The 24,647-nt window shown below is 39.6% G+C and overlaps 1 protein-coding gene across 1 annotated transcript in view; it reads left to right on the top strand.

Moving 5' to 3' along the window:
- The window catches only part of TIAM2 (TIAM Rac1 associated GEF 2), an 88,766-nt gene that overhangs the window by 5,655 nt on the left and 58,464 nt on the right, over window positions 1–24,647 (top strand). Inside the window, exons 3-8 of the mRNA XM_054514355.1 lie at window positions 2,416–2,851; window positions 6,707–6,879; window positions 7,900–8,124; window positions 17,526–17,711; window positions 18,672–18,818; window positions 22,281–22,343. Coding sequence (XP_054370330.1) covers window positions 2,416–2,851; window positions 6,707–6,879; window positions 7,900–8,124; window positions 17,526–17,711; window positions 18,672–18,818; window positions 22,281–22,343 — 1,230 coding nt within the window. The remainder of the gene's footprint in view (window positions 1–2,415; window positions 2,852–6,706; window positions 6,880–7,899; window positions 8,125–17,525; window positions 17,712–18,671; window positions 18,819–22,280; window positions 22,344–24,647) is intronic.

Here is a 24,647-nt window from a genome sequence, read left to right as displayed (position 1 = left end):
AAACAGAGATCTATCATCACTAGATTCAACAGAGCAAAAACCAGCAAAAGCCAGCCTGGCAGGGAAGCCACCTGGCCAACTTAGGTCAAACCTTTTCAGTAGTGGCAGATATTGCTACAATGACAGCCTTCTCAAGGACCAACAGACACTGGCAGACTCTGACAATTCAGTTCTTTAGGAAAAGAAAAATACAATTGATGGTGTCCTGGTGAAGTGTATATATTCATTTTGGATTCATTATCCATTTTCTCTATTCTGGTACTTCCTCATTCCTACCCTTTCTATGTGTGAGGAGAAAACATAGGATTTGGTTAGTGGCTGATCATTGACAAGTTGCATCCCACACTTTTCCTTAATGTTTGCTGTTCCAGTGGTGGGTTTTCACAACAGACCCCTTCTATGTATTTGCCTTGTGTTGTGTCTCTTATTAGCGCTTTGGGACTAAAAGAAATACATATTATTAATGTTTTCCAGTGGACACTAGCAATTCCTGGAGAATAGTCAAACAATTAAAATCCTGGATTTTGGCACACAAGTACAGTGGCAGTAATTAAAACAAGGGTGGAGAAAACTTTCAGTTTCCCCCTGAAATAGAGATCGCCAGCACAGTTGTACAATCCATGTTCTGCAGTTGCTTTGTGGCATAACTGCATTACATGTGGGATTTTATCCTGGCTTGCCACCCCATATGCCTTTTACCATATAAAAACCAGTTAAGCTGTTGATGTTTAGGGAGTTACTCTTGGGCAACACTGATTAACACTTTGCAACAAGATTTGAGGAAGGTGCTCCTTTACCATGAGAATTGGATCACCAGACAGTGATCTGAAAAGCCAGACTTGAAGTTCAATGTACTATAGGAGAGTGTGGGTCTCAGGTCAAACTGGCTTTTGTGAGGCCACAAGCAGCAGTGTCCTGCTGCTAGAAAAGTGGTTTGTCTGGCATTGCCTGGGAGGGTGTACAATCCCAGTCTTGGCTGCACACCGGAGGTCCTGATGCTACCAAAACATAGCACAGCTTTTCTACTGCAGTTTTGAAGAGCATCAAGTAAGAAGCAAAGAAAAAGTAGCTGTTTTCAAAGCTGCTGGGGAGAACAGCTCCCAGGAGACCAATGTTTATTTACTTTGTTCTTAGTACAGTAGTCTGTGAGAAAATAAATGCTTTTAGAGAGGCAGTCTAAACCTGAAAGTATAATGGCTTTATTATTACCGAGGGTAATAGCTTCACTTCTCAAATAGTTTATTGCAATATCTTTTTTTTCTTCCCTTGCACTTTTACTGCAAAAGGCAACATGTCTTTTGTGTTTTAGGTTCTTAAACCTTGGTTGCTTTTAAATAGCACTGACAATGCTTGAGTTCGGAAGACAATAAATGTCTTCTGAGGATGGATGGTGTGGTTCTCAGCAGTGAAGTTAGTCCAAGGAGCTCTCTTTTGGGTAGTAGGAAAATCCCTGTCCATCCCTGGAGCTTGGGAGAGTTGGGATCAGAGAGCATATTACTTGGAAAGGCTTAAAAGAGAAAAGGTCCAAACTGCCAACAAAGTCCCACGTTGACAAGCAGTGGCAAGAAATAGGCCTACTCTAGCATCCATATCAAAGGCAAAGTTGAAGTCATACCATCAGGCCTGATTATTTCAAATAAAATTAGCCAGCCCTCTCAATCCAAGGGATGAAGTTGCACAGTGCAATTAGGAGAAAGGCCTGCCAGTGCTTGATGGGATGATCAAACTCTCAGGGTGTTCCCAGCAGCTCAGAAAATACACAGCTCTGCAGTCTGGAGACTGGATTTAAGCCAGTCAGCAAGCATGTCTTTCTTTTTTTAAATTCCATATTGTTTTAGATTAGATTTTAGTCAACTGATCAGTTCTAACAAGCTTAAAATATTCTTTACTTTTGACCATTTTTTTGTTGGTTAAGCACCATTTGTACGGCAAATAGAAACTGGAGGTTAAAATCAGCCTTGTTGTGTTGAAGCTAAACCTGGCCACCTTGCACCAATGTGATAGCACCAAAGTATCGAAAACCCTGTAATAATAAAAAAAACCTGTTGTGACACTATTCCTGCTTGCACTCAGACAGATGCCAAACATGGTGCCTGCATTTCAGATGGAGGATGTAGTTGTCTCTTGGAGTACTTCAGGTTTCAGACAGTAGTTTCTAGTGAAATTTGAGATTACTCAAAGCATGCTGGAATTACCAAAGTGCTCACATTAGTAGATAGGGTTTAATGGGGTTCTGCTGAAAAAACTGAATGGTAACAGTGGTGGTGTGAGTGGCTGAGGCAAAGGCTGTGATATAAGGGTGAAAAGATGAAGGTACTGGAAGTGGCTAAACATGAAACAAATTTAATTGAATGAGGTGTGTCTTTTGATCATAGCTCTGGTGACTGATGGCAGATAAATTCCTTTTATGCTCAGGAGCCAAAGTGTAAAGATGGGAGTGACTACTTTGACAGCAGAATGGACAACTTCACTACAGACACACTGGCACCATCACAGCTCTCCACTTTACTGTGGTCTCCTGGCTCCAGCCATGCCCTGTCCCAGAGAAGCGAGTCCACCAATGCTGTCAGCAGTGATGCCTTGAGGCAGAACATTTATGAGAACTTCATGCGGGAGCTGGAGATGAGCAGGATGAACTTGGAGAACACGGAGACCTCGTCGGAAACAGAAGACTCCAGTGGCGAGTCCCTTAGCTCCCTGGAGCAGCTGGATTTGTTGTATGAGAAAGAGCAAGGAGTGGTGCGCAAGGCAGGGTGGCTGTTCTTCAAACCCTTGGTGACCCTGCAGAAGGAGAAGAAGCTGGAGCTGGTCACACGACGGAAGTGGAAGCAGTACTGGGTTACACTCAAAGGTAAAACCACCACGCTGATCCTTCATCTTGGCAGCAGCAGTTCTTTCTGTTGTGTCTCAGCAGCATTTCATGCATGCTGGCTTCTGTTAGCAGATTTAGGGGGATCACAAAATCACACCTAACTTTGCAAGGCCTACCCACCAGCTAAAGCGGAGCTTGTGCCTAGGCAGCCCACTGAACTGAGGTGCTGCTCAATGTCTTTGGGATTGTGTGCAGCCTTGTGTGTCATATCATAGTGGGAATTGTTTTATCTGACTTCCTAATTTGTGTGTTCACATCAGACTGGGGAGTTAGAAGATGCTTTTGGATGTTTGGAGATCAAAGACCAAACTGAACCAAAATGTAAGGGTCAGGAGAAGTTGCTGGTGCCCAATTCCTTGTTAGAGACACACAGTTCCTTAGGCTCTGCTATGAAATTTACTGAAGGATGGGGTAGTTTATTGTAAAAATGTTTTGTTCATTTCTAGCACATTAGGTGGCAGTATAATGGGAGAGGTGAACTCCCAGTGCCAGAGCCTTTACACAGAGAAGTGTGTGTGGTTCAGAGCAGGGGAAGTTGAAGTGGTGCCCAAGGCAACTATTCCCAGGAGTTGAAGGTCTCCCTCCTTTTCCCTGTGAAAGCAGGTCTTTCACATTCTCCACTCCCAGCAATACCAACCCTTTCTGGCTTTTGGCATGCCCAGCTTCCCATTTCCTGCAGCTGCTCCTGTTGTGAAAACAGCCCCATGGGAGGGGAATCCACTCAAGGGGGCTGCTGCAGGTGTGATTGTTGTGCTCCATTTGTGCTCAGAGGGTGCTGTGAGAAATGTACAGGTGTCAGGAAGTGTGAGAAGGAAAATAATATCTATTGTGGGGAGGAAGGGAAATTTAATGGGTAAGTTAATATGCCTTTTTTAAATCTTGAATTGCACCCAAAGGATTTGTCTTTCAGTAAATATGATACTAAGTTAATGAGCAAGGAAATGATCAAGCTTGATGATTTCCTATCATATCTGGGACTAGAGAAGAGAAAATGGCAACTTTCCCACAGGTTGCCCTTTTAAAAATTGTGCATGGGTGTAGACCTGAAGAAAAATGAACAGCAAGTCCTGGTAATGTTCTGCTTGATAGTGCTGATTGAAAAGAAGCAAACCTACTAGAATGAGGCAATTCTGCCTAAAAATTCAGAGACTTGTTATCAAGTGATCAAAATGTAGGCAGGCTTAGCAGTTGAAATCACTTGTCCTGATAGCATCATCAGATAGCATGATTCATGCTTACAAGCAGTGTATACAAAGGGAAAAACAGTCCCTGAATTCCACCCTCTTATTGTGTGTGTTTGTGCTATGGAGTGTGAATATAGTTTAATCTGCTTCTTCTAAAATACACTTTCTAAACAATTCTATCAAATTGTTATTTCTAAACTGAAATATCTTATATACTAGTAGTTTGTGCATTTCTGGGATAATGAAGCTCTGGCAAGCAATATAGGTGCTTCCTGTTCATTTTCTTGGCTATAAAATTGGCTTATTGGTGACCTTGAAAAAATTCTGTCTCTTCTTACTACCTGAATTTCTACAGCTACAAAAAAAGGAACAATAAAGTTCTTTGTAAAAAGCTTTAACTTCTAACATTATAACTGTTAGATACAATGCTTTTTACTTCAGTGGTTGATCTGGCTGCATTCATGGTACAGAGTCTTTTGCACTTTGCTAGCTGTTTTAAATATACATTCCTAATTTCCTTGATCTCTTACCTTTATTGTCCTGTGGAGACTTCTGATTCCAAAATAAACTTGCCTGTCTGGATATCAAGGCATAACTCTGTTTTCATAATCGCTATATCAAGATCAAGGCACTTGCTTTAGTTCTCTTTATACAGCTTTTTGAATGAATCAATGTTTACTTTGTTCTTGAAGTTTAAATATCCAAGGTATTTTAAAGCATTAATCTAAATATGTAAATGGAGAACAGCATGTTTATTTGCACTCTGTTGAGATGTGTTTAATTATAAGTATGCAGAAGGCTTATAACCATCTAGTTACCTGCCAGACTTAAAAGTATACATGTCCTGAGGCCTCTGCTCCACTTTCAGGGCCACCAAGACCTAAGCCTGAATAGTAACTGTGTACCAAGAGAAACTCTCTTTTCCATCTGTCTTGTCCAATTAGTTTCCTTTAACGAGGGAAATTGCTTTCCCTTTGCTCTCTCTCTTCAGCTCAAGTTTTAATTAAAGTATTTGGACAATAATCAGTCCCTGTGGGTCTGACAGAGCTTATGAAACTAGCTGCTTCCAGGGATCACTGGACTTGACCTAAAGATATACCTGGGGTTCCATACACCCAAGCATACATACATGCCCTTCAAAATTTTTAATTTGTGTACATATAAACTCTCAGGATAAAATATGACTTATCTTGAGTTAAAGCAAATAGGGGAAATACGGGAATATGGAAATATTTTAAAATAAATCTTAAAAACTTTAAACTTCTGCACTTTCCTAAAATGCAGAATATAAGAGAAGACTTGGTTTTGTTTGTTTAGTTTGCCCTGTTATGTTCAAATGACATTTCTGATATGCAGAGTGTTATAAACCATGTCCTTTTCTCCAACTGCAGAGATCTCCCAAGTGTTTCAGTGGCATAAAGAAGATAAAGTGAGGGCTGCCCAATGGAATAGATAGGACCAACTCTGTAGGATTTGTTCTTACCCAAAATATTCTGCCAGTCACTTTGACATTAACAGGAAAAGGTGCAGTTATGTAGTATAGAGGTATTTCTATGTATTAGATTCCTTACTCTAGAAACTTTTCAGTTAACAGATGATTTGATCAGAAATCTCTGATATGGGTTTCCCTTTGTAATGGTATTTTAGAAGTGCACTTCAGTCCATGACCCCTTGAACAGGCAGATTGGTGCGTCTCGGAGGACAGTGGCTTATACTGAGGCAGGAAGGAAAGGCTGTCAGGGATGGAGGGCACAGGCCCTTCTTGAGCCAGCATCGCTGCCAAAGGCAACATGGCACTGTAGTCATACTGCTGTGGGCTAGGATCAAGTGTCCTCTGCTGGGATCAAGTCTCCTCCACTCTCCTCCAGAAGTAATTCCACTTGTTATACTCGGGATTGCCGTCATCAAGGATGAAGTTTGTTTTCTGGATGCAAGCTTCATACCTTAGATATTACGCTATTTACAAGACTGAACATGCTCAAACTCAGCCCTTTTAAACTGTTTTAAATTACTCAGAATTGTCTGAGTCTCCAATTTTCAGCTAGATTCAAGGAAATCTGGTTTAAATTTGAGAAGTTTATTCACTAAGCATGTTGTATGAAGACAAAGGGTTCTGCAAATCTTTTCAACAAATACGAAGATTTCTTAAGTGGCTGTTATGAGAGAGTTGGTTCAATTTAATAAAGAAACACAAAAGCTGATTTAACTAAGCAGGAGTTAATCTCTTCTACATGCCTTAACATTTTAATAGACTGAGTTTATTGATAGAATATTGTGGCTTAGAAGGGACCTTTAGTCCAGCTCCCCTGCCATTGGCATGGACATCTTTCACTACAGCAGATTGCTCAAACCCCATCCGACCCTAACCCTTGGATGCTTCCATATTGAGGTGTCCTGATTTATTTATTAAGTCCATAAATGTTTGTTGTGGCCCTATTAGATGTTTATTTCAACTTTTCATTGGCAAATTGATCATTAACTGTTTTTCTGTGTAGAAGATCTTCCTTTTTTATCTGTTTCGAAAGAGGAGTGGAACTGATGTTCTCTGTCTCTGAAGGGTATCTTAATTCACAAAAACATCATATAATGTTGGGAGATCCGTGACTTATTTTCTCCTTATGTCTCATGTTTTTTTGTCCCTCTGCAAAAGGTTGTACTCTACTGTTTTATGAGACCTATGGGAGGAACTCAATGGAGCAGAGCAGTTTGCCTCGATATGCGCTGTTTGCAGAAGACAGTATAGTTCAGTCTGTTCCAGAACATCCCAAGAAAGAAAATGTATTCTGTCTCAGCAATTCTTTTGGAGATGTCTACCTATTTCAGGTAACAGGATGCATGCATAACTTGGTGGCTGTTCCCATTTTAGGATGTGTTTGTGAGTCTACACATGTATCTATATGATGGTATGTACACGTGCACACACACATCATGTTTCTGCCTTTATTTTTATTTTAAAAATAAAAGCACGACTGCACTGTTGCATTACACTATTATAATATTAAATATATGATATGACTGCAGATATTACACCAGTTGGCTCAGTCAAATATGGTTCAGAAACAAAAAGAACAAGGACCACAAATCTGCAAGAAGCTCTGGGTACCTGGTTGATCACAAGCTTCTAAAAAATCAACTTTTTATCAAATTTTTTCACATCTATTAGCATTCCGCCCTTACAGAATGGTGTGCTCAACCCTGAATTTGCTGGCCACAGAGAGTTTGCTTGAGCAAGATACTCAAGAAAGAGAGCTAAAAATAATCAAAATACCTGGGTTGCTCAAGGGCACCACTGGAAATGTCAATAAAGAGCAGGGTTATGTGGAACTGCCTGCATAGAAACATGTTGATTCATAGGCACACTTGTACATATCTCCAGAGATACTTCATGCAGATTGCATTCTTTTTACCTTGATGTTGCATCTCCACTAACTTGGCACTTTTTAAGTAAGCAAATACCTTACATATAAAATCTTCTCTGTTATCACAGCAGTGAAGAAGGTTTGTCTTTGATATCTGGTAGGGTTTACTTTAGTTATCTGGAGGGATGAAAGATGCCAGTCACATCTTTCCCACAGCTTATGTGGCTCTTGTCCTTCTGGGGCTTTTAGACTTTGCAGGTCTAAGAAGCAGAAGCTGGAGTTTGGAGACAAGTCAGGATAGTGTAGGAAAATCTCAGACTACCATTATTTGCTCAGTTCTAAAGAAAACTTTATTTCACTTGATTAAGATAAAGTGCCTAAGGCAACAGTGAGCCCATTAAACACTTCATGCCCTAGAGCTGTTGATTTTATTTAATTTTTCTCTTATCTGCTCATAACATTGCACCATTGATTGGTTTCACAGGCAACAAGTCAGACGGATCTGGAAAACTGGGTTACTGCCATACATTCAGCCTGTGCTTCCCTCTTTGCAAAGAAGCTTGGTAAAGAGGACACTGTCAGGCTGCTGAAAAATCAGATCAAGAGTCTCTTCCAGAAGATTGACATGGATGGCAAAATGAAAAAGATGGCAGAGTTGCAGCTCTCAATTGTTAACGATCCAAAAAACAGAAAGGCCATAGAAAATCAGGTACTGGAAATAATTTTTTTATGAGAGCATATTTATCATAATTATTGCTTTGGTCTCTATTTGTGATTTCTAGGCCTGAGAGTAATTGTCTTAGCATAGCTGGACAGTGGTTATAATTATTGCCAGGTTTCTACAGCAATCCAGAGCAGTGCAGGAGGCAAGTTCCTGAAGCTCCACATCAGACTGTTCTGTTTCAAGAGCACAAAGCTTTTTCTTGTCTCTTCTGTGAAAATGTAATTAATTTTTACTGTTTTATGTTAATAAGACCTAGCTGTTACATCACATATCACAGAATATACAGTATATTCTGTGAATAATTTATTATTATATTGCAAAAGAGATTGAAGAGTAGGTGCTTGGCAGTATTGTTCTGCACCTTAAGACAGCACATGAGGAATACTTAGTCCTTCCTCCGACTTTATTTGTGTAGTGGCAGACAGAACCATGTGCTTCCAGTTGAAATTTAGCCACGACTAATGATCACCTGATTGTCTGTGTGGTGGTGAACAAACATGAAGCCTTACTCTGCTCTCAGTTCTAGCATGCAAACCAGGAATGACTCCAGGGATACCTTATGGAAGTACATCGTGCAGTGTTGATGTCTTGCCCATGCCCCCAGTTTTGCAGATAGTAACAGGCAAAAAGATGCTTTAATTATTTAGACAGATTAATGTTCAGTCAATGAGCTTGCTACGCACGGCTTCTTCTGCACTAAACTTGTCTAGTAGTTTAGCCTACATAAGTCTGAGGACTGAGGCTGCTGTATCTTTGGTTTTATTAGGCCATTTACAGAAGACTTCTAATAATTTGAACTGATTGACTGGTCTTTGAGAGCCTTTCCAGTCAAAAAAACTATTCCTCTGTCAATACATGCTGCATATTATGGCCCCTTGAGTAGCGAATGAGGTTTACTTCCTTCAAACCAATACAGCATAATTATTTTTCTTTTGTTAACGAAACAGTTGTAGTTTCAGCGATTTGATGCTTATAATATTTAAAATTCTTACTTTACTGGCCTGGACTTGATGAAGAGCAGACTGAGTAGTACTGACGTCACTGCCAAGCTCTTGTGGCACACTTGAGTCTGAAGCTCTATGAGCAGAGTTCAAATAACATGCAGGTTTGTGTATGGATTTGCAGTGCAGATGTTCATAAGCCCTTTGAGCGCTCAGATGTTTTATAATTTATTTCCAGGTCACTTTATTTCATGGTCCAGAGCTGAGTGAGGTGAATGGAGGAGGAAAAATGTTAAGCATCCTTTTATTGCAGTAGGCTTTGAGACCTAGGAGGATATACAGACCTCTATAGATGTCTAGTGCTTGTAACATGTGATGCACTGAGGAAAAATCCTGATGTATATTAAGTTAATTTATCCCTCCCTCATCAGATAGTCCTGTCAGTAGTTAATTTAGAGTCAGCTGAAGAGTATTAATGATCTATATTAATATCTGCTAATTAAGTGTTCTATCCTTGAAGAACTAGTCATTGTTTTCCAGCTCTGTTAGAAGTTGGCTTCATCTGTAGAACTGAAATCCATCTTCTGGGCTGCAGATTTATTCCTGTTAATTTTCTGTCTATGTGTGTCTCAGAACATTGAATGGGGGTAGACCATTGGCACAAAGAATGAAATGGATCACTGCAAGCATCCGGTAGTTGGCAAAGAATAAATTTATAGCAAGAATTTTCTCCATTCTTGATACCTTTGATCTCTTTAAAATCTCTCCTTACAATTGCCTAAGGTTTGCTGGCGAAGTCACTTCAGAGAAAAATCGATAGATAACTCAGTTGCCTAATCTTCTAATTTGTTGCATCAGATTGGCTTTTGCAAAGAAAAAAGAAAATCTTGATGCAATTAGTTACTGAGAATTCTTAATATACTTAGTAAGGTAATGATTTTGAGAAAATGTTATTCCTGAGGGAATAGTTTGCATATATGTAGCTATAGTTGTTTAGTAACTGTGGGTGTTTTGTTGTCTTTTGCCTATTTTGAGAAACAAGAAAATATAAATTCTGGTTTTGGTTTTGTGTAAATTTGATGATGTGTCAATCATGGGGCAGATATTATTCCTCCATGCTGAATTACATAGTATTGCCAATACTGTATTTCTTAAGAATGCATTCTGTGCTGGAAATCGTCACTGGTGATTTATTTTGGGAAGCCAGCGGAAACAGTGTGATTGACTTCAGAAGGACTGTGGTGGTTTTTTTACATAAAAACAATTTATTTTCACTGGGGAATTATCTTGGAAACTCTGATTTCTATAGCCTTTCTCCTTTTCCTTCCTCAGAAAACTAACCACCAAATGTCAACTTACTCTTTCGCTTCTGTATTGACTTAACATCCATACTTCTATGCTGAAGACTTAATAATTCTCAGGGGTTTAAAAGCAAGCAAAACCTTTTTTTATTTCACAATTTCTACCACCTGAAAGACAGTTGTACTAACGAAACTTGCACTTCTAAAGTTGCTATGGGTATTTTGATTTACTTTGACACGCTTTTTTTTGGTATCCAGCAATTAGACTAGAGAAGCTCATCCAGTACTCTCTGGTAACTTTTGTGAATTTGAAGGCAATCAATTGATAAAACCAGTGCTAAACAGAAGTGCAAACAAACAAACAACAACAAAGACAAAGAAAACATTGTTTTTCTAGAGAAATTGTTGTTTTACATGCTATCAAATCTGTTTTATATGGTATCAAATGTTGTTTATATGCTATCGAACTGGTTGGGAAATGTTTTCAGTCTTGTGGCTTACATGAGGGGTTCTCTCTAGCTGGGTTTACTGGCATAATAATAATAATAATAACAATAATAATAATAATAATAGACTTTTTAAGTGTTTAAGAGAAAATTGTAGCCCTTCACAAAGCTATTGGTAATGCTGGTCAGTTTAGACGAGATCAGTGAAGCATCTACAAGATGGCAATGTGGCTGGAAATCTGGAGTCTGCACATGCTACCTACAGCCACGTATGTTTATTATTACTATGTGAAATAAATAGGTTGTGTGTGATGGTCTTCTCCCAACATGTAACTTCTCCCCTCAAGTGAAGGCCATTAGGGCAAAAGGTGGCAAGTTTGAAAATCTCCTGGTGCCGAGATGAATTTCAAAGCCTTTCTTTAAAAATTTTTTAGTTTTCCTAGATATTTAACCTGCTAGAGAAACCACAGTGTTTGCTGTGAATATGGAGCCCTGTTACTGAAAGGGATTATTAGCATTTATTTAGATAATAATCTCTCTCTTAGCAAAGAGAGCTCTTTTAACAAAATATTGCACATTAAAGTCAGAAGTGAAGCTGCCTCTGCCTGCAGAACTGGTTTTAATGGGGTGGAAAATCTGTCTTGCAAGAGAGACCACTGCAGCTCTTGTGTAATTGTTTATGTACTTGGTACATAAGTCTATCCTGATGTCTCATTTTAGAACAATAGCATGATTAATAGTTGCTTGAAAGCATTACGGAGTTTTGTCTTCAAATTTTAATATGTTGGCATAATCATGTTTTCCAAGCTATTCAGAGGTTTCTGATGTAATTCATATTTTCTCTGCATATACTTCTTAACTTTTCAGAGGGTTAGGAACATGTGTATTTACTTGCAGGCACTGAAATGGTGAAGCATTATTGAGAAGAACAGAACATGCTTTTTTTGGAGATAGTTTTTTTTGTAAGTTTTCATATGTGTCCTCCACCTAAAAGTAGTTTGTCTGTTGCCATAAAAAAAAAAAAAAAAAAAGATCAGTAGGATGATGATCTGCTTATTCTGGGTAGTCATTTAATCCATTAGTACCTTTCTTTCTTTCTTCCTTTCCCTGTAGTGGTCTCCAGCTTTTTACAAAGAGCATAACTTCACTGCTTTGTTTTTAAAATTTACTTGACTCTTTCTCTTTTCTCTCACATTTGAAGAAGGATGATTGGAATAGATCTGAAAATTTATTCTTCAGCCTTCCCAAAGCTCAAATTTCCTATCTTAACTTTCTATAAAACATCTGATGAAATATTTTCTGACATTGAGGTCCAAATTCTCAACAACACTCAAAGACAGTCTTTTCAGGGAACTTCGCTAACACATGCCATCATTGCTGCAGACAAATTCAGCTGGAATCTCAGTACATAGTAACTTTTCATTCTTCCATATCCTCTTAAACTAAAAAAAAAAAATAAATTAAATGTCCAAGCTTGTTAGAACAGACCTGCAGTTTGTGTGGTCTTTGAACTGGCTAAAGCAGATCTCTGCTTCCTGAGAGGTTGGTTCAATATCTTTCCAGATGTTACTCTTCAGTAACATTTTACTTCATCATACCTTCCCTGCATTATTAGCAAAGTACTTCTCTTTAGCAGTAGTAGACTGGAAGTGAAGTGAGTAGGCAGACAGAAGGTTAGGGAAGTTCATCTCCATTCTCTCTGCACTGTTGTTGCTGTTTTACAGATTAATGATCTTCCCTCTTTTGCAAAGATTTAGCAAGAGGTAATGAAAAATGAGTGTGGAGTTGCATTGCACTATCTCATACAATGGAGCTGGTGGGGCAGCCTGTTCAGGAAGGGATGGTGATCTGGATTTTGGAGAGGGCAGCTGGATAATAAAATTCAGTGGCTTCATTACTTACATCTCTAGCTGTAGACCTATATATGGTACCACCAATTTCCATTGGATTTTCAACAAGATGTAACACACGTGTCCACTTTCGTACTGTCAGTGGTATTGGGAATAAGACTAGCTCTGTCTGTTTTGGTTAAAAATTATGAAAAATTCTGTTCTTCCAATGCATCCAAAAAGATGACATTTACTGAAAAAAACCCCTCCATTGTCTTGTTATTTCAGGAAGATTTCTTAACCTTTTTAAAGTCACCATGCAGATGAAGAATAAAGTGTTGCTAATTTCATGAGTGTTGTTGTACTCTGTTACAATGCCTTCTTTATTTCTTTAAACTAAAAGTTAGGATAGCATCTCAGTAGTGTTTTTTAAAGTAATGGAATTTCTGGAAGAGTGATGGTTTTGCTTCTTCGAGTTCTCTTTAGGAAGTAATGACAATAAAAATCTGTTCCCTGTCCCCAGAAACGAAGTGACTCATTTTTCCAGATGGATACAATATGAATTTTGTCTGAGAACCAGGGACTGGAATGCAAAGAGTTTGGTGTTGTTTGTAATGTGGTTGAAAAGCTGTACATATAAAACAGCAGCAGAAGTTTCCTCTCAGTCCACAGAGTTCCCTACATCAGCCTGCAGAGACACTTTCCATCTGGAAATAAGATATTGTGTAGGGAAGAATTGAGAATTTTTATTGCTATAGATAGTGAATTGTGTCAGCAAGGCCCTCATGCTTCTGTATGGTATAAGAACTACTACTCAGTAAAATCAATTTTGAAGGCTGAAGTACTGAGAGAAGGCCGTCCTTCCTGTGCATCTTTTCTTTCGTGCTCCTTTGAATAGGTGCCAGGTGAAAAGCTGGTGTTATCAGGTGAGCTGTCCAGGAAGTTTTTTCCATCCTCCTTCTAGGTCCTTGAGGTATTGTTACATTGAATTGATATGGAGTAATTTCTGGCCCAGCTTTACACCATTCACAGGCTGGTTTGGGTTTTATTATACTGAAGTCTTTTTACTTCGTACCAAACACGTGCTTGCAAATGAGACAGTTCTTCCTCAGCCCCCCAAAAGATACTGTTTGCACTGTAGTGTATGAAGGATGAGGGGCCAGGGGCCATCCCTGAGCCACCCTGCCTTCGCTGGGACTCTTTCCCAGCCTGCAAACCTAAACCTGTTCCAGCTGAGGTGCTGGTGCCACTGCAAATGTCACCTGCAGAGAGCTGTAGAGCATGTTGGAACTATGGATCCTCAAATCACATGCCGGAAACTATTAGCATGTATATATTTACCCCTTGTTTTCCCAAGCTCCCACTTTAAAGTTTAGCTATAGAGAACTTAGCAGGTTTATTAGTCTGAGAGAGACCTGTTTTCAAACAACTTGCTTTAGCTCCTGTTTGTCTGACTTAAAATGTAACTAATTTGCAATTTTTTCTTAGTGTCTGAACTAATTTTTCACTAACCTGGAGGAGATTTGACTATTTATGTTCTGAAAGTGATCATTACTGCTGAAGTACTGCCAAAAGTACCATGCTGATCTTCCTTTGTGTGTTAACTCTTAATAACTCATTCCTGCTCTAAGTCTTTGATGCAAAAACTTATCCCTCACATAATTACTGTCTTGTCCTTGCACCAGGCTTCCTTGCATGAGTTCTCTTGGTGGCCCAGGCTAAATAATTCTCAAGGCTTTCCACATATTTACTCCTTTTTATCTGTCTACGTTGGAAGGAAGCTTCCTTTTCCACCCTATCTTATAGGATCCTACTAGGTTCAATACATGTATTTGAGTGGCCCTTTTTTGCCTTTCTTCCAAGCACTTTCATGCTGCCATTAAACCGAGAAATCCTTGCTTAAAATTTCCCTGGACTGACAATTACATCCTCCTTTCTTCTGGAAAAACCCTTTAATGCTTTCATGTTTCATGTGTGCTCACTTGTCTTGGTATGCCTCATTTCTGGCTGTATCTCTTATCTCTTTTTGGACTCACTTCATGCTGGTGTTAGCCTTTGTTGCCCATTCCTGCTTTCACAGCTGTCTGCTGCATCCATGTTTTCCTGTTTGCTTTCGAGCAGATTTCAAAGGGCTGTCTTTTCTGTGCATGATGAAGTTAAATCCTTGAGCCTTTTTTCGGGTAGTCCTCCCACGTGGGCCAGAGATTTGCCTCACACAATAGCAGAATAGGGATTGCAGCAGCGAGTCTGCAGGCCGTAAATTAACTTCATGGACCAGGTCATACTGTGCTTTGAAGTTGTTGCTTTATTACTTGTGTGCTTCTCCCGTTTATTCTTCAAGAATATAAATCTCTAGGAAGAATTATCATAGTTTAAAAGCCCTAGACAAATAGCAGCTGGTATTGGTTCATGGTCTGCAATTGGTTCCAGACATCCCTGGTTTTGATAAGACTACAAGACAATCCCAGAAATTCCTTGCCTACAGCTTTTGCTAATGCCATTAAATGTAACATTGTGATTACCAATGCTTTTGGAGCTGATTAGCCAGTATCCTGTGTGACTGATAAACACTGTAATTTAATTATTTCTTCAGAATGCCCCCATGTCGTATCCCACTTCCCCTTCTTAGATTTTTTAATTTTAAAATACAACTTCATACAAATGTTTAATGGGGATTTTGAAGAAGGCCTAAGACACACAAGGGTGCTTGTTCTCAGCCTGTGTTCAGTGAGGACAGGATGCTCCACTCCAGCAGTGCCCAGAACAAAGCTTGCTCTGTTCTTGAGCTATTAAAAGTTGACTTGGCTCTGTACCCACAGAGGTGTCATCTCGAAGGGAAAGACATTACCTGAGCTTGTAGCTTTTGGCTTTGTGAAGAGCTGACAACCATGTTTTCATTCTAGTTGGATGTTGACACAGAGAAAGAGCCCATCTCGCAATCTCCTTTTGGAGTCGTCCCATGGGTAAAGTACTGGAAGCAGAAAAAGGCTCTGAGAAGCACCTGAGAGCACAAAGAAAGCAAAAGAAAAATAAAAGGGAAATTATCAAATAAACCCAGGGAAAAGAAAGATTATTCTTTCTGGAGTGCAGAGGATGCGTGTTTCAAATGTTTGTGATGAGAGATTAGACAAGGCATCTTTGTCATGTGTATGTCTCTGTCCATTTTCACTAGACTTCTGAGAATTGATCTCATTATAAGCTTTTGTAAATTCTCTCTTTTGCTTTTTTTAGCCATTCTTTGAAAGATTTTTCAAGTGTAATGTGAATTACAATTTTGCATTCATACCTGTACAAAATGGTATATTGTCTTCTATTTCTCACCCTACTCACCAAATAAGATTTACCTCTTACTTCCAAAAGTAACTGATGCAACAATTTGTGAGCACACGTGTAAGGAAGGTGGACTGAGTGGGATCTCTATCAGTTGTAGCACAAACCTTAGCACCAGGTTGTTAACAGGCCCTATTTTGCCATTTCTCTGCTTACATCTTAATACTTGAAAGTAAAGTGGCAAAATACTTGTTTAATTCTTGAAATATTTGGCAGCATTATAAGGAAAGTGAACTGATTTTGCTTCTAAACAAGCCTAAAGGACATAGTCCACCTGAGGTTTTTATATTTGTCAGCTTGTTTCCTGAGCTGCAAAGGTGCTTGTCCCAGCCTTGGCTAATCCCAGTGTGAGGTGATAATGTCCAGTGCACGTGGGGACAGGCAGGTGTGCCAGGAAAAGGTATGAAGCCAAGGCTTATTAGAGAAAACGTGATGAACTTTCTCCACAGACCTAAACACCTGTTGAACAGGCAGCCTGCAGTGATTGGAGCTGACATTGGAAGCTCAGTGTTGTCAGGGGCTCAATAGTCGTCAGTACCCAATCTCAGTGTTCCTTGCCTTTTCTACCTTCTCATTTATCAGTGTGCTTGCTGCCTTTTTTATTTGCACTACCTATAGGTATTACTGTGTGATGTACATTAGTTGTACAATCTCCAGGGCAGATTTTTTGCTGCTACTACCAGTATGTAAGTTGGGGAAATGAAGAGCAAAATTTGACTTCGGTGCAGTGCATAAGAATATGTGTTTAAATAAGTGTGTATGTTTTAAATGCATGTGAATACGTTTCAATGAGTGTGTATTAACACAAATACTTAAAGTCTGTAATCTAAACCTTGATTCAGAGCTATCAGTCTAGTAAATATTTGAGTCTTCACTTTCCAATTTTACATTGAAACTGGGTTAAATTGTTACATCTTCATGTACCTGTGCTAGATATATTGTAAGAATTGCATATTTACATTCCTTCTTTGGGTACAGTGGTTTGTATTGGGTCTATAAAGCTGATTTTTTGCAGTTTGCAGTATTGTCTCCTGTTTACTACCATAGGATGGTAGTAAAGAATGAAGAGAACCTACCACTGTAGCTACTTTGCTTTTCACAGTGTGTTAGAGTATCTGTTTTCTACTTTGCTTTCAGCCAGCCAGCTACACAATCTAAGCTAAAAAAAAACCAAAACTAATTTCCAAAAAGAAGGGGGTGGTGGGAGGGAAGGGGAAAAAAAAAAAGCAAGCTTTTGTGAACCACAGGGTTGTGTTTTTATGTAACTGTTTTTGTGGCTATCAAACTACCCAAAGTTCATGTTATGTTCATCTTGTCAGTATGTGTTTAAGACCACCAGCTTTGTTTTATTTCAAGTCGTCTTTTGGGTTGATGTAACACAATATGACTGAATGTGTTTTGGCAGGGAATAACTAATCTAATCCATATACTACCAGATGAAAGCAATTTACTCAGGGTTTGGGGAAGCGCTCGAATTTTCAGTGCAGCCCACAAAGGCATTTTCCCCCCATTTAATTGTCCCTTTTTATATCCAAACAGATCCAGCAATGGGAACAAAACCTGGAAAAATTTAACATGGACCTTTTCCGAATGCGATGTTACCTATCCAGTTTGCAGGGTGGGGAGCTCCCAAACCCCAAGAGCCTTTTGGCTGCTGCCAGTCGTCCTTCAAAATTGGCACTGGGGAGGCTCGGCATTTTCTCTGTCTCATCCTTCCATGCACTGGTAAGTCCAAATGCACTTCCATGGGTGTGTTACACAAAAAAAACCCCATGTGCTTAGACGTGGAATTGTGCTGGGATAATGCATGGCTGCACCCACATGCATTGCTCAGGCAGCCCTGTACACTTCTCACCCTCTCTGCCTGCTCCTTGTGACTGTAAATACATTTTCTTCTACAGGATATGGCCATGGCTTTTTTTTTTTTTGCCCCAGAGTACTCCAGACTTGGAGTCCCTCCTAAAAAGGAAGTATTCTTAGAACAGGCTAAAGCTAGAAACAATTCAAAATTAAATGTCACTTTTTTTGAAAACTGTGGGGTGTGTTTCTAAAGAAGAATGAGTGAGATCCTTAGCTGTAACCTGTTGCCACCCTGTCAGCTTCAAGGGAAGTACAACAGTAGCAGGTTTGCCTCTGCTCTTCAACCTTGGCAGGGCTGAAAGGCTGATCTTGGCAGAGAGGGCTGGACCACATTTGCTGCATGAAAAGTCTGAAGAGTAGTACCGAAAGAAAGACCTATCAGGGAATGTGTTCCTCTCCACCACTGTTTTTATCTGTGTGCTTTGTGCCATTCCTTGTTAATAACTCAAAGCCATAGCATTTATCTCCTATGTTTGGCAATTTGGAGAGTCTGTCTTCCTCTAGAAATTTCATATCTGAATGATAGGTTATCATTCTTATTCAGAGCCTTTTCATTAGCTTTTGTTTTACAGAGCAATAATTTCTCAGATTTGCCCTTCCTATGACTTCTAATTTTGCCCCATGACAAAAAAGTTATGCTGCCATGCCACTGGAATACTGAAACAAGCATCACTGCCGAAAGCTTAAAACATCGTCCTTGCACTTTGTCATGTTACACTGAGATGAACTGAAGTAACCCCCATTTGATGCCTCAGGTTGAAATAACTGTCAATATTTTGCTGTTATGAAAGTGATACAAGAGGGTCTGTCTCTGTGTTTAAATAGATCTGCTCCAGGGATGAAGCTGCTCTCAGGAAACGTACCCTGTCTCTGTCCCAAAGGGTTCGAAATAAGAAGGGTTTATTTTCTTCTCTAAAAGGACTGGACACATTGGCAAGAAAAGGAAAAGAAAAGCGACCTTCCATAACTCAGGTAGATCTTACTTGCTGGGAATGGCATAGAATGGTTTGTTTCTCCTGGAGTTCATCCTGCAAGGTGCTGTTGGTGCACAGGGTAGAAGACATTTGTCCATCAAACCTACATCCAAGGTTTCAGTAGGTTTAGCAAACTTGCAATGGGATCATCACCTGTGAAGAGTATATGTCTAATTTGGGGGTTTTTTTGTGATGAATAAGATTGGTGAATGACAGGTTTTGACCCAGTAATTTAATTATTGTCAGCATAAGAACATCAGGCTGGAATTTGTAACAAAACTTCTCCTCTGGCACATTGCAAACTGTTTGGATGTAGGGTTTCTTTCAATATAGCCTCTCTGCACAGTCCTTAATACAGTGTGTGCTTGTTTGTGACTGGGACTCTGAAGCACTGTTGCAATTCAATATAGTGACATAGGTGAGTCTTCAAGGGAAAAAGAGTCTGTGCAAAGACAGACATCTTTGGCATGGCCTGTTAAAGCAACACACACTGCCTGGAAGTACATTTTAGCCACCAGGAGAAGACTGCTGTCATGCAGGTAGTCAGCTCTCAGTACAGACAGCTGACAAATAATGCCAAACCAGTTTACTGAAGACTTGGCACAGGTTTGGTGTGCAGGGTCAGGCTGGCTCTAGGGAGAGGGACTATGCTGATGTGTGCCCCCACTGAAGGGCTGCACTGCTGGTGAAACCACAGTATCTTTTTCTCTTTCTGGAACTAATGGCCCATGCTTACATTTAGTGCAAGCTCCACACTTCAGGAGTCTGTGTTTTCTCAATAAAAGCTCAGTTATATGCAAAACAAAAGTTTGCTGCCTTTCCCCTGAAAAAAAAGGTAAATAAGAGCAGAGACGCTTCTTGACAGTGAGGCTGAAGTTACAGATGTGCATTCTGACTCAGAACACTACTGTTTTCACTAGCCTCTGCCACGTCTTTGTGTTGCTCCTGCAAAGCAGTATTTTGTGCATTGTTCATTAGGTAATTTTGCTCCTGGCCCTTGATTTTATTAGTCACAAAATCTCTGATCAGCACTTGAAAATTGGCTGTTCTTGCACGTGTGGTAGTGTGTTGCGGAATATTTAAACAAGCCTATCTGTACATGTCCTGCTCGAGATACAGAGCTGATTCAACAGATTTAATGTTGCAAAATAACACATCAGGATTTTCTGGTCTAGTGGTTTGTATTTTTAATAGGTAAATATCTGTGTATTACCCTGGCATTAAACTTCTGCCTGTTACACATTTTAGCATATCGATCGAGGTGTGTTAGCATGGTGAAATTGATTAATGAAACTCTGCCTTACAATAGAAAGAACCAAAGGAGAAATTTTCCCTAGGTCATCCATTTCACATAACTTCCCCCTGTGTTCCCCAGCAGCAGAGTCTGGTCTGGGAGTCCTGCACCTCTATTTCTTTATTACTATGAGCACCGAGGGAAGGAATGTTATACCCTTTAGTTCTGTTCCCAGCAGAGCTGATACCTTGCCCTGTTTTTAACTGGGTAATATGTCTTCTCTTATGCTTTATAGCCCATGAAGGGGATTCTGTGGAGCTCAGGGACAGGGAATATTATAGCTCTGGCAAGGAGAGGAGGCTTCTGCTACCCTCCCAGTGCTTTCCTGAGCAAAGAGAAGGGAGGCCTGTCACAGGCAGAGGTGCCCCCAGTGGGTGTTTGCCCTTGTTATTACAAACCTCGCAACCAGCTGGTCCAAAAATATTTTCATTTTCATAGACAAGCTGGAGTTCTTGATTTTTTTTTCTTTTTGTAATTAAACATCCTGCAATATAAGTAAGGAAATTTAAATGCTGAGTGTTGCCTATAAAAGTGAGGAATTTTTATGGGCATGGCTTGAAAACTGACCCAAGAACCTAGAAGATGGCTGAATAGAGAGCCACATCCTTGCTCAGACTTGTGTATATGCACATAATTCTGTATCAAAATCAGAATAGGCCTGAGGATAACTTTCTTGTCTCTTTCAGCCAACTGGGTTAAGCAGAGAAGTCGAGGTTCCTTCTCTGCTCATTCTGTTGAGGTGTTTCTGTCAAACAATAGATTAAAAAAAGTCTTGCTTTCTTAGATTTAAGTTCATTTGACTGTAGCTGGTATCTTTTAATCTTCAGTACCCTAGCTTCAAAATCCAATGGTATATTCTTGAAGATCATTGTGTCAAGGAAGCTTTTAATTTTATCTTGTTTATTTTTATGACATTAATAAAACTGTTCAGAGTTTCTGTGCTGGGAAGCTTTCGTAAACATTAATGAAGTGGCTAAGTCTTCTACAAATCAGTTAATAAAACTGCACTGTAGCAGATGGGGGATGTCTAGGCTCACATTATCCTCAGTTTCTTAAATGCTTATCTGCTTTCTTATGTCTAAATGGTGAACTGTTTTGACAAATCATAAGCAATAAAATACTTTGATTATATCTGTGGGTGAGACAAGGAAGTTCAGAAGTGGTACCTTTTATTTGCATTGACAGAAACAGGATTTTGTATGAAATCTAGAGAGTTTGTTGTCTTGGATTATCTGAAAGGCTTTTGCTAATACCAGAACCCCCCAAAAGTTCATCTGTAAGTCTGATATTGTCCTAATTTGTTGACTGCAGAAGGAGTTGGAAAATGGTTTTTAAATTTGCAGTTTAGGAGGGCAATGTTATTACTTGAAAATCTCAATGTCATTTATAAAGTATATAGGTCTATCCTTGTGTTTGCACCAGCCTTATCACTGAAATATTCGTATCCATAGCCATATACTTTGTTTAAAAATAAATAAAAATCTTAGCAACTTTGTGAGATACCAGTAGTTAAATTTCCAGAGCATGTGGGCAATGTACATCTGAGGTCCTGCCTTCATCACTTCCAAAGCAGACACAGTAGTCAGCTACTTTTGTTGCTTAATAGTGTGGGGTTTTGGTCAACTATGCCTTTAAAGCTAAGCTAAAAGTTTTGATTAATAGTGCCAAGAAAATTGGTTAAAAAGATGCAAAACTGTAGGGTAGGAGATTTAGAGACACCAGCAACAATGATTTGAAATAGTCCCTTGAAGTCATGATGAGATTTGTAGCTCTCCCAAACAGTATCCTGAAGGGTGAAATTTATAATTCCAGTATAGTGTATGGTTTTGAAGGTAAATGACTTTAATCTTATTACTTTAATCTTAAATAGTGGATAGGAATAAACAAGAACATATTTTATACGTATTTGAATCTGAGTGTGCATGTAGCTTAAAAGAGAAAATCAGCTTAAATTTTCTTTGTATGGAGAGAGTTGTATTTCTTTATGACTTCCAGTCAGAATAAAGCAATAAAAGGTACAAAAGATCCCTGGTGCTTAGCAGGTTGATATATATTCCTTAATTTAGTTTTATTTTTTGTTTTTTTCAATGGATTTACCCAACACATGTCAGAAGCAAAGGTGTTTATTTGTTCAACCTACTTATTTATCTGTGATGTTTTCAATAGGTTTTTGATTCAGCAGGAGGACAGGGATTTGGTGGCGTGCAGAATTCAGCCAACTCTGCTGAGGTATGATATGCCTGTTCTCATTCTGCATCATCATGTTTTTGAATTCCTGAATGCATTTCTCTATGGCAGGGCTGGTTCAGAGACCCTAAAGAGGTTCATAAAATGTATTTATTGTCAGATGAGAGGATTATAACTCTGCTAATGAAACCACTTCAACATAAGTTTCTGAGCATTCATGGTAAGCTTTAAAAAACCAAACCAAACCGCTAGAAGCTTCTTCACACACTAATGCATACAGTCTGAACACTGTGAGAGAGACTTGGGGCCATGCTTGTTTGAAAGCATCTTTCACAGTACGGCAAATCATAGGATGGGTTGGACTGGAAGAGCCCTTTATAGGTCATCCAGTCCAACCCCCTGCAATAAACATGAAAATCTTCAACTAGATCAGGCTGCTCAGAATCCCATCCAATCTGACCTTAATGGTTTCCAGGGATGAGATGAAACCCAGGATATATTTTTCCCCTTTGTCTGTTTCAACAGAAGCTTTGTATTTTGAGTTTTAAGGCAATAAAATCTGTGTAAAGTCTATGGACCATCCCATCAGAGAAGTGAGATTTAATATAAAGCTGGAGATTGCCCAAATAAAGGAGAATAATAGAGCATCCCTCAGCTGCATTACCCAGTAAATAGCTGTGATCTTCTCTGATACCCAGGAGGAGGAGATGTGCTGCTTTTGCCTGCCTGGCCTCAGTCATGATCCTTCTCCATTCCTTCAGCCTCCCTGGGGCACAGTGTTGCCATCCCCTAGTCTGGAAGGACATCTCCCACTGACAGCAGCTATCCTGTAATCCTGTAGCACTGTTTTGCCTTCTGAAAGTATCTTCACATTTTGTCTGTTTTTTGAAAAAATGGATTGAAATACCAGAATTCCCTTTATTACTTGGCCACTTGCCTGTTATTTCCTGGAGTGGAAAAGTATTTAAACCAAATCACTCCTCTGTTTTCAAAATAAATTGTAATTATGGGGTTGAAATCAAGTCCTGTAGAGAACACTTAAAAATTTCCTCCAGAATGTCCCATTGTGTGTGGTGTGAGATGGCATCCATCTCCCATCTCAGAGACAGCAAGCACAATTCATTCCTGTTCAAACATGCTGAAACGTGGAGAAGTTTGCCACATGAGAAGTGACCAAATCTCTTGGGCACAGCCCCTGAAGGTTTCTCCTGAAGGGCTGTGACTCCAGTCCCTTGGTTGGATGCCAGCCCCCTCGGGGCTGGGAGGCTGATGCAGCTGCCTTATACAACAGGGTCTGCCATGGTTCTCCCATCCTCTGGCTAACAGGAGCATTTACTCCTCTGAACCTTCCTGAGGAGGCAGAGGAATGTTTTGAACTCGGGAGCAGGCAGAATGAAATGCTCTCCCTTTGGTGAAGTGTCAGCAAAGGGACAAGGTCTGTCTTCTTGTCCCAGCTCTAGGTAAAGCAGCCTTCTCCAAATTCAGGTAGGGGTGCACAGCCCTGTTTCCCAGGTACAGGAGGACCATCAGAGGTCAATATGGCTGCAGGTTTTGGGCCAGGATTTAAAAATTTAGCAGGGTTGTTCAAGACTAGAAAAACACACACAATTTAGGGTGCTGAGCAGACCTCTGGAGCTAGAAAAACATTTTTTTTTCCTTATTATTTCAACCCTATTTCTGAAACCTTTTTTCAATGGGTATTAAATACAGCGTGGGCATTTTTAAGATCCTGACATTTTGGTGAATCATACAACAACTCAGAAATGATTCATCATAACTTTGAAAACCGTTACTCTGGCATCAGCCTGGTTTCACTGATTTAAAATGAAAAAAAAAAACCCAAAAACAGCATCAAAACTTTTATAAAATGCTGCCTGGGTATGACAAATAGCGAAGTCTGCCAGGGAAGCTGTATTTTCCCTGAAAAGGATGATAAAACTAGAGGCAAATAGTGGGAGGAAATTATGAAGTAACCTATTGGTCCTGCAGCAGCCCTGTGGCACAACATGTGACAGTCCTGGCGCCTCTTTCTGGAAAATTGGATGGGTTGTTATAACTTCATGTGGCAATGAATGAATGAACTATTGTGGAATTGGTCACTGCAGGCATAACAGGAAAAAAAAACCCTTTTCATGTCAGATTTTCTGAGACGGAAAATGTGGATGAAGCAACGGTTCCTTGACTGCAGTTAAGGAACAGTCATGTTTAATAACAGAGGGAAGTTTATCTCAAATTGTATGCTTGAGCATCAGTGTACATGGCAAGGAAAGGACGTAGTTCACATTGGCTGCAAAGCTTTCTGTCCCGTTATAAAAGCTTACATCAAAATGTGGCTTTGGACCTATT

The sequence above is a fragment of the Molothrus ater genome, chromosome 3, assembly GCF_012460135.2.
Source record: "Molothrus ater isolate BHLD 08-10-18 breed brown headed cowbird chromosome 3, BPBGC_Mater_1.1, whole genome shotgun sequence".
Lineage (NCBI taxonomy): Eukaryota > Metazoa > Chordata > Aves > Passeriformes > Icteridae > Molothrus > Molothrus ater.
This window is presented reverse-complemented; position numbering and strand designations above follow the sequence as displayed.